Here is a 9,971-nt window from a genome sequence, read left to right as displayed (position 1 = left end):
ATTATATACTATCATCACCATCATTAAAGATTTTCATAAAAATATAAAAAAATAAGAATTATTGTTGTATATTCATTATATTAAACAAAAATAAAGTGTGATAAGTAACAATTTTGATAGACATATAAATATAAAAAATTATAAAAAATTTGGAAATATATTATTTACTGTCATCATCATTATTATAAAAAATTGCCATGTGCTTTTGCATGTACATACTTACTAGTACCATTGAAAAGTAATCGCTGCCCTCCCAATCAATATCCTTCATGTCTTCAAGCATCCCATTCTTTCCCTTCAACACTTTAGCCAAGTTTTGTTGAACTAGGATGTCCTTCACCCTCCTTTGCCACCAAATGTATCGATCTAGAATTAAAAACTTGTACCTTTTGTTGCTATTATCTTTTAAGCAATTTCACAAATAACTTATAAACACCAACCTAGGAGCTCTAATAAAAAATTGTAATCCTAATGCAAGCCTAGGCCTGAACTAAGCTTGGAATTTTTTGTCTAGGTTGGACTAAAAATGATCACCCCTAGATTCGACTTCATGAAATTAATATGGTGTAAATTGGGACTAGAGAGAGTGTTGGGACCTCACAACAATCACCTGCATCATTTGAAATAGCAACCAATAAAAATCCAATAGTGACGAAAATAACAAAATTCAAGTAAAGACAAATAAAAATAAGTACCATCAGGATTACAAAGAATTTATGTGGTTCAGCCTTAACGTCTACATCTATCAAAGAAACGAAAATTGTTCTTCACTATGAAAAAAATGAGAAGCAATACAAATACCTTATAACTTGTAACCCAAATCAACCCTTAACCTTTGTACGCCTGTTCTCCCTTTCCTCTCTTAACCTGAAGAACAAAATGACAACAAAGACTCCACTCTTACTTCAAGAGCCCCCTCGTTTTCTCTACCTCTTTTTTTTCTCTCCAACAAGAAAAAAAAAATTTCTTTTTCACTTGTATGGGAAAAAAACCTCAACCCTACATACAAAAAAAAACTTTTTATATGTAAACATTTTTAAACTTAAAGAAAGGCCATACCAACCCTTAGATTAAACAAAAAAAGTTCTAGCAATTAAAAAATAAGACACATACCCTAATAGAAAAAAAAAAAACACAAAATTTTAAACTTATTCATATTGATGTTAGATCATAGTTCCTTGTCCTCCTATATGCAATGTGCACACTCGTATTTCCCTTTTCATAGCCCCTGTGAAGCAGCCCCCCACTAGTTATAATCAAAACACATTGGTTGTTAGTGATTGACCTTATGTTAAACTAGGTCAGAGTCTGCTCGACCCATTGACAACCTTATGTTAAACTAGAGGTCCTGACTCCAGAATTCTGGTATCATCCATTGAGGCTGTTGGTGACTGGAAGGAACAAATGACCTAACAGGACCACGCTGAATATCGCAATTAGAACCACCAAGAACTCTGTCGACGTCGTCTCAGGCAGAACCCCACCAAATTAAAGCTTGCTTTTCAAAATGCATGTGTGGATGGGAGACCCTTTCACGCACTGAGTGCAACTATCTCTTCTTTTTTTCCCTTTTTTAATTGTGATCCATTCAATGCATAAGACCTAATTAAACAAGGATTCCCATAACGGATTCTGCCATTGAACACTTGTATTAGAACTAGAACATGCATGCATCAGACTCGAGTTAAACGGATTTCCCTGCCGATATGAAGATGATCACATGACTCACATCATTCTCAATTCCGCATATCAGACTCAAAGAATATTAAAGGTTGCTTCCACTTGGCTTGAAAGTTGTAAAAAAAAGGAAATAATTGTAGCATATTGGTACCTTGGTGCTTAGAAAAGCAGATTCTTCTAATGAAAGATGAGTTAAAAGGAACGACCACCAAATTACTTGTATACATATATATATGCAGGCACCGTCCATGCATATTTCTGTGGGTTGCATTCTTTCTGTTTGTTACAATGTCTGGAAGAAGGGATGCATTGGTGGTTGGTCGTGTTGTAGGGGATGTTTTGGAGCCTTTTGAAAGAAGCGTTTCACTGAAAGTCTCCTACAACAGCAGGAATGTCAATAATAGCTACGAGTTTAAGCCATCAGCTGTGGTCAACCAACCTAGGGTCGAAGTTGGAGGCAATGACCTAACAACTTTTTATACACTGGTGAGTAATTAACTCATGTTTAATTGTTTAATCCCTGCCTCAATCATCAATACATTAATTTTGCTGTCTAAACTTGACGGGACTGGATCTATTAGGCACATCAAATTAAGCATATTAAATGACCACTTGATAACTATTTTGGCAACTGTCAAAAAGTGGGTATTAATCTTTTAAGGTATTTCGTGCTTACCTGGACCCAAATTGGACCACTGGGTTTTAAGACTCCCCACATGACACATTTAGTACTGTGCCCTAAAAATGAAAAAGTTGGTGATAAGCGTTTATTTAGTACTGTTTGACAGTTAGGCATCACATCATTTTTAATGGGTCTCTCCATGTGTTTAATATTTTAGTCCATGCACGGGAAATTATTCACCGTTTTTGCATGGGTATTTTGTATTTTGGACAATTTCATGCCTCCTATTAGAGGATTCTAGTAAAGGCAGTCTACTTGCAACTGTGTTAGAAAATTCAGAGGAAGTGATTGACATTTTGAAACTTCCAAACTTTAGAGGAAGTTATAGTAATGATCAGAATCTTCAGGGGAGGAATCATCATGAGCATAGGTTTAGTCAAAGTGGCAAACATGGATTTGAAGATTCATGGGGCACAACCAGGGTCGCTCATTCTTCTCCCTTAATCCCCTGAATCCAGATCTCCTCCTCGCCCAGTGTGCTTTACACCGACCTCACAGTATGTTCTGGCGACACATTGAGAACATCTCCCATACTTGTATTTATTATTCATGGAGAGATATTACCAATACAGGGTGGGATGTGGTTGTAAGGTTGGTGTGATGTGCTCTCTATAAGAAGCAGATCCCAATTCTAATCCCACAACCCTGGTGGCAGCAAGATTCGATCCTAGGTCTCTACTCCTGCAAGTCAAAGAACCTATCAACTAAATCACGTATTACCATCCACGCTTTTCTAATCGTAGCCCTTCTTCTCTTATTTGGTTCTATTTTATTTTATTTGGTTTCGTTTTCACGTTCCTATGAAATTATTGTGGGCATTGAAATATTGTTTTTTTATTCAAATTGTTTGGAGGTGATACAAGGTTTTTCATTTTAGTTTTATTTATGAAACTAGAGGATGTTGCAGAATATGAGAGGGATGAGTTGACAAGGTTTTGAATGGAGGAACTGATAGCAGGGGTTTTATGTTTGTCTATTCCATTGTTTTTTTCTTGTACATGCGACTTTAGATTATGTTTGGTTCGACGAAAAAAGTAAGAGAGATAGAGAGACAAACGGAAAATTGAGGAAAAGTTCTTTAGCCTTTCTCTTCCTCTGTCTCTTTTCGAAACTTCTAAAGTTGAGAGCATGGAGGGGAAAGAGTTCATTTGTTTTGGATATTATATTATTTTTCCAACTCCTGTATATCTGATTCAACCCCCTACAAACGGTTTAATTTTCTTATATATTTCAGTAATAAAATTTGGAAATTATTGCATGATTGTGTGGCATATATCATCATTTGATTTAGTTATCTTAAAGATAAGTGTGGATCCCGGTGATGATGTATTTGAATATATTCATATATGCCAAATGCATATATCATCAGTTGGTTTAGTTATCTTGCAGATAATGGTCGATCCTGATGCTCCAAATCCAAGTAATCCAAACCAGAAAGAGTATTTGCACTGGTAACGCCCTCTGCCTCTCTCTCTCTCTTATCCCAATCAGTAGTTCTATAATTGATTCCCTTTTGTGTATCATAACTTATTTTATGGATATTTTTTATTACATATTTTACCCACCCCAATAATGATAACACATGAAATCCTATTATAACGTTTTCTTGCCACTCATTTTTCATGTTTTCTTACTCTATACTCTGTTCCCCTTTCAACTAGTATAAACCTTAATTTTGACAATAGGGTCCATCAGGTTAGATTTGATTTTCCCGAGAACCGAGCAGTTTGGTTCTAGGTCTAAAAATTACAGACCCTATCGAGTTCAGTTCCATTCAGTTCCGAGTCCTCAAATACTTTCATGTTGGGTTGGCTCTAGTTTTAGTTGGTCCTGGCCCAAACCCGACCTGTTGACAGCTCTACCTCTAACATGCGGGGCTTAAATAATTTCTTATTATTATATATTGGACAAATTGCTCCTTCATACATAAAATTAGGGATGGTAATTTCCCATTTCCCTCATCCCCGTGGGGACCTGCCCAAATGGGGTAGAGATGGAAATGATTTTTCCATCTTAGGGATGAGGATGGGGAAAATTCCGTCCCATTGGCAGGAATAGGATGAGGATGGGAGAGCAGTGCCCACCTGTGGAGATCCCCCGCTTATATATATTTTTGTATGTTTGTATCGTTTTTGTTTGAATACATTTGAATACATTTGTATCGTTTTAATAAAATTGTAAATTTTAACTATTTTATTTTTAATTTTTTAAATAAAAAATAAAAACAGAACAATTGACATCATAAAAAAATCACGAAGAGTGAAATCTCTGGGGACAACTTGTCCCCGCTGGCAAGGATAGGGATGAGAACAGCGATAGGGATTTCCACAGAGACGGTCCAAACTTATCTTATAATCCGTATGTAATTATCTTATATATATATATATTGTTTTGTTTATGATTGAACCTCTGCTTCTATTTGTAATATGTAATTATGCATGTATGCATTTCAACAAATATGACTTAACTATCATAGTTAGACTAACTGTCTCCATATATGACACTGCAGGCTGGTATGCAATATCCCTGAAGGAACCACAGGAACTATGGGTAAGTAAAACAAAGTCCAACGTTCATATTATGATCGAGATACATACATTCTTTGTGCAATTAAGCTAGAGGTAAATGTGAGTGTTGAGCAAATAAAATATAGTACTACTATAAGAAGATCTTATGAAGATGGTTATTAAATTTAAAACCCAGAATTTTGACAAGCTGAATAGTGAATAGAATTATATTGTCATAAATATAACAATATATTAATCAACCTAAGGAAAACACCCATGTTTAGATAGCTAAGTTTGCATTTTCTTTAGCATGTGAATTATAATGATTGTTTAATGTTTATGCCACCAGCTCTCTCTCTCTCTCCCTTTCTCAGCTTAGAGCTATCAAATGGTTAGGTCAGCTAATAAGGAGAAAAGAATCCATGGTTCGTTTCAATATTTGACTATGAAAAAAAATAGAAACAAAAAAAAAAAGGAATAAAAAAACAGATCTGCATTTGCGGAGAGATGCAAAACGTAGAAAAAGCCATTCCTCTCTTCAGTTCCATGCTTGGCTAGCTTCAGTGTTTTACCATGTAAAACCCATTAATACAAAAAAAAAAAAAGAGTAACTGAAAAATAAAGCTTCATTTATGGAGAAATGCAAAAAAAAAAAAGGAGAGGAGAGAGACAGACAGCTAGGTTTTTAAAACCGATCCGGAGAATGAATCCGTCAGGGGTCCGGTTCCTAGGTCGAACAGTCCAATCGTTCGAACCAAACGGTCAGCCCATTCTGACAAAAAAATAAAAAATGGTCAAAACCGTTCAAACAATTAACCGCCCAGATTAGCAGTTTGCTGACCAAAATCAATGGTTTTTTTGAAAAAATCCAGTTTTGGGGAAAAATGGAACCGGTCACTAGACTGGTTCCCAATTTTCTGGTCTGATCGTCCGATCCGATATGGTTTTGAAAACTATGGATGATCTGCAATATTTGGACTAGCGAAAGACATTAGTCAAATAGCAAAAGAAAAAATCATAGTAGGAAGCAAGGTTTTTAAAAATGACCCAAAAACATAACCAATTAGGGGACCGTTTTCTGGTTTGGCAGTTCAACCGTCCGGGTCAAACAATTTGACCCATGATGACATAAATCAATTAAAAATAAAAAATAACATAAAATTAAATAAAATACAGAAAATAAAACTATCTAAATACAAAAATAATAAAGTACATAACACAGAAAATACAAAAAATACAGAAAAAACACAAAAAAAATATCAAAATACAAAAGTAATAAAATACATAACACGTAGAAAATACAAAAAACACAAATAAAAAATTCTAAAAAATACAGACAAAACACAAAAAAAAATAAAAAAAAAGTACAGAAAAAAATAAGCATAAATTAGGATGTGTTGAGTAATACTCATACATGGGCAGGAAATACAAAAAATCCAAAAAACTACAGAAAACACCAAACTTGTGAAAAAATAGAAAAAAACACAGAAAATTGCAAACAAATACAGAAAAATACAGAAAAAACAGAAAAAAAGAAAGTAGAATGTTTTAGTGATATGTGTCTAGTCATCATTTTCTTTGACATAGCAAATAAGCAAGAAATTAAAAAACAATAATTAAGCAAATGTGAGTATGTGAATCTCTGTAACTAATTAAATAAAGAATTCAGAAAAATTTAAGCAAGACTAATTAAACAAGAAATTAAGCAAAAAGTTCAAAGAATCAATTAAATTCACAAAAAATTCAAAGTAAGCATTTTATACCTTCAGGTCTTCCACGGTTTCACTACCGATAATGGTGGTGTGACGGTGCTAAAAGTACATAAACTGCAACTGAATCGCTTTATCTACGTATATCCAAGTGCACGGATCCTTGAATCCATAGAGCCATAACTCAAGAGCAATGATAATTCCATGATAGAATGACAACAACGCTTCCACTTGAATACAGAACCTTTAGCGAGACCCCTTTTTCCTCTCCCTCGATTCTTGGTGTTCCTACGCAATTGGAATGCAAATACCCTAATGAGGCAAATTTCATTAAGATCGATGAGCTCAAATCACAACCTTAACAGATACAATAAGGAGATAAAAACTGAGGGCAAGTGGCCCAGGTTTGTGGCTTATAAATTCTTAACCCAAATTTAGTAGCTTTATGGGGAGCTACATTAGTAGACTTGGGAACAAAGTGAAGTGAGCTATGAGGGATCCTCAAGAACAAATCTACAGTCCGCCAAGAAAGGATGAATACCCCACAAATAGACCTGTTCATGGGCCGGGTAGCCCGATGGCCCGGCTTGCATTCCGGTTGGACTTGGTCATGTAATTAGGCCTACGGGCTTGACCTCGGACCTAACATAGTAAGCCCGATTGTGTTTCGGGCCGGGCTCGGGATTTGTCAAAAAAGCCCAGCCCGAGCCTGGCCCGACCCGACTCAGCATTATATATTTTATAAATTATATAATATGTATTTTATATATTATATAAAATATATAAATAATATAATATTTATTAAAATATATATATATAATTTAATATATACATTTTTTATTATTTTCTTTATAATTCTCTCTCTCTCTCTCTCTCTCTCTCTCTCTCTCTCTCTCTCTCTCTCTCTATTCAGCCGCTTCAGCAATAGTAGCAATATGGGCTAAATTTCGGGCTCAAGCCCAGGCTTGGGCTTCTGGCTTTTTATGAGGGCCGGGCTTGGGCCCAAGTTGTAGGCCCAATGGTCAGGTTGGGCTCGGGCCCGGGCCTTAAAAAAATCTGTTAATACAGAGTGAAAGCCCGACCCATGAACAGGTCTACCCACAAAGGAGAGAGTCACATCCCTCCCATAGATTTTTAATTACAAACTCACAGTCTCCCTAAAAAATCACAAGATGAAGCTGGAATTCCAAAACAAAATTTGCAGGATTCCAATAAAGCTAGACTTTCTACCTCCACTGAGTCTTCATAGAATGATCATATAGAAGAAATCACCATCAGGGCCCCTAGAGTCACAATACCTACGGCAAAGAATAGCATAAAAGTTGCACCATCAATGAGAATGGAAATTAAAATCAGCAAAAACAAGATTTCATTTCCAAGGGAGAGGCAGGAAATGGTCATTCCCTTAAATGGGAGAATGCCATTCTAACAGGAATGGAAATATGATTCTAATTCCGCCCAACCAAACAGTTAGAATCAGAATAGCCCAGCCCATTCCGCTTCCAATTCCAAACCCCTACTCCTGCGAATCAAACGGAGCCTGAATTTGTGTAGTAGCATGCCATTGGATATGGTGTTGGCCGGAGCTCTACAATCCAAGCTTCTGCTCTGCGGATAGCAGCATAAGGATTGAAAGAAGTATTTTCTATAGCAGCTTTGCACCAAATCTGCCATAGCTCGCAGGAGGATAGAACATTTATCAAAAATGGACAAGATATTATCATAATACATATTTTCCATCTGGGCCCACTAAGTTAACCACGACAACAAATCTCTATCATAATAACCAATCACAACACCGTGAATTTTGATGAAAACCCATGTAATTGGTTATGATGCCAGTTGGTTGATTTTAAGTTTTTCCGGTGTCATTATCATGTCTTTCCAGCATCAAAGTTGGATCTATGGTTTACAAAACCGGATTAGACCGGACGGTCAGATTGGGAAAACTGATAATCAGTCATTTGATCAGTTCTGTTTTATTCTAAAACTGTTTTTTGGCCAAAAACTGTTGATTTGGTGAATAAACTGCTGACCTAAATAGTCGAACAGTCGATCTAGACAACGGTTTTTGGCTTTTTTTATTTTTTATTTTTTATTTTTTCTATCAGAATAGACCATTTATTCAGATCGAATGGTTGGACCGTTCAACTCAAGAACCGGACCTAGAATGTTCCCTATCTGGTACAATTTTAAAAACCTTGATTGAACGAATCCTTCTATGGACCGTCACAAACATGTTAGGATTTCTGAAAGATTTACTTAGGGGTCATTTCATAATAGCGCAGGTTACCGTGAGTGACTAAATGCATTGTGGGTTTAAAAGGTGTGCAAGCTACAATGAACTTATTTTAATATTCCAGTACAAATTGTCCAAACAGGCCCTTTTCAGCAGAAAGCATTGATTTTAATTAGATCCCAACAATCATATTTAGTGTGGGTTAGAAATAGAAAGAAAAGTTTCTGTTGTAACCGTAGTGGTTTGAAAGCCATGAAAATATCTGTGATGCTATGTTCAATATTCATAGGAGAAGGTTTTAGTAAGAATAACCCCCGTCTTTATTATTTCATGCATGTACATTTTAGGCCAGGAGATCGTCAGCTATGAGTGCCCACGTCCAACTCTTGGCATTCATCGAATCGTGTTTGTGTTATTCCGGCAACATGGCGTGCAGACTCTCAACCCTCCAGAGTGGCGTCCAAATTTCTCTACCACTGACTTCGCCAACCGCAACAATCTTGGCTCCCCTGTTGCTGCCGTGTATTTCAACTGCCAGAGAGAGCACGGTTGGGGTGGAAGAAGATTCTGAAATAATATCATATATATACCTATCTACATATATAAAGATTGATAGTGAGTGATTGATGTGTGTGTGGAGAGAGAGAGAGAGCCTCCCTTTGTTTTGGAGGTATGGAATACAAATAAGTATCGATGTATTTTGTGTACCAGAACCCTGATAAAAATGTGTATTATCTACATATATAAAGATTGATAGTGAGTGATTGATGTGTGTGTGTGGAGAGAGAGAGAGAGAGCCTCCCTTTGTTTTGGAGGTATGGAATACAAATAAGTATCCATGTATTTTGTGTACCAGAACCCTGATAAAAATGTGTATCTTGGAAAAGGCCAAATAATATAATGGTAAAATAATGTTGATCGAGAATCAGTAGTATCTTTGAGGTATTACTCTAATAGAAGTAAAAACGCTGTCTTACGGGTTAGAATTCTCTTCCGAACAACTCTACCATAGAAAGAGAAAGCATGAAAATAGTATTATTATATTAAGAGAGAACTAAGAAAACGAGAGAGAGAGAGAGAATAAGAGAATAAGAGAAAGAGCTTGCCAATATCCGTAAACAGCTTTAAGACTGTACAGGATAGAGAATAAGAGA

The 9,971-nt window shown here is 35.9% G+C and overlaps 1 protein-coding gene across 1 annotated transcript; it reads left to right on the top strand.

Moving 5' to 3' along the window:
• Positions 1-1,948: 1,948 nt before the first annotated feature.
• On the top strand, positions 1,949-9,742 carry LOC148873236 (protein HEADING DATE 3A-like). The gene is made up of 4 exons (XM_088965789.1): positions 1,949-2,166; positions 3,752-3,813; positions 4,872-4,912; positions 9,165-9,742. The coding sequence occupies exons 1-4, from the start codon at positions 1,969-1,971 to the stop codon at positions 9,386-9,388; spliced, it is 525 nt and encodes a 174-aa protein (XP_088821915.1). The 5' UTR covers positions 1,949-1,968; the 3' UTR covers positions 9,389-9,742.
• The last annotated feature ends 229 nt before the right edge of the window (positions 9,743-9,971 follow it).

The sequence above is a fragment of the Nelumbo lutea genome, chromosome 1 (assembly GCF_056320005.1).
Source record: "Nelumbo lutea isolate HS-2025 chromosome 1, American lotus-T2T, whole genome shotgun sequence".
NCBI classification, from domain to species: Eukaryota; Viridiplantae; Streptophyta; class Magnoliopsida; order Proteales; family Nelumbonaceae; genus Nelumbo; species Nelumbo lutea.
This window is presented reverse-complemented; position numbering and strand designations above follow the sequence as displayed.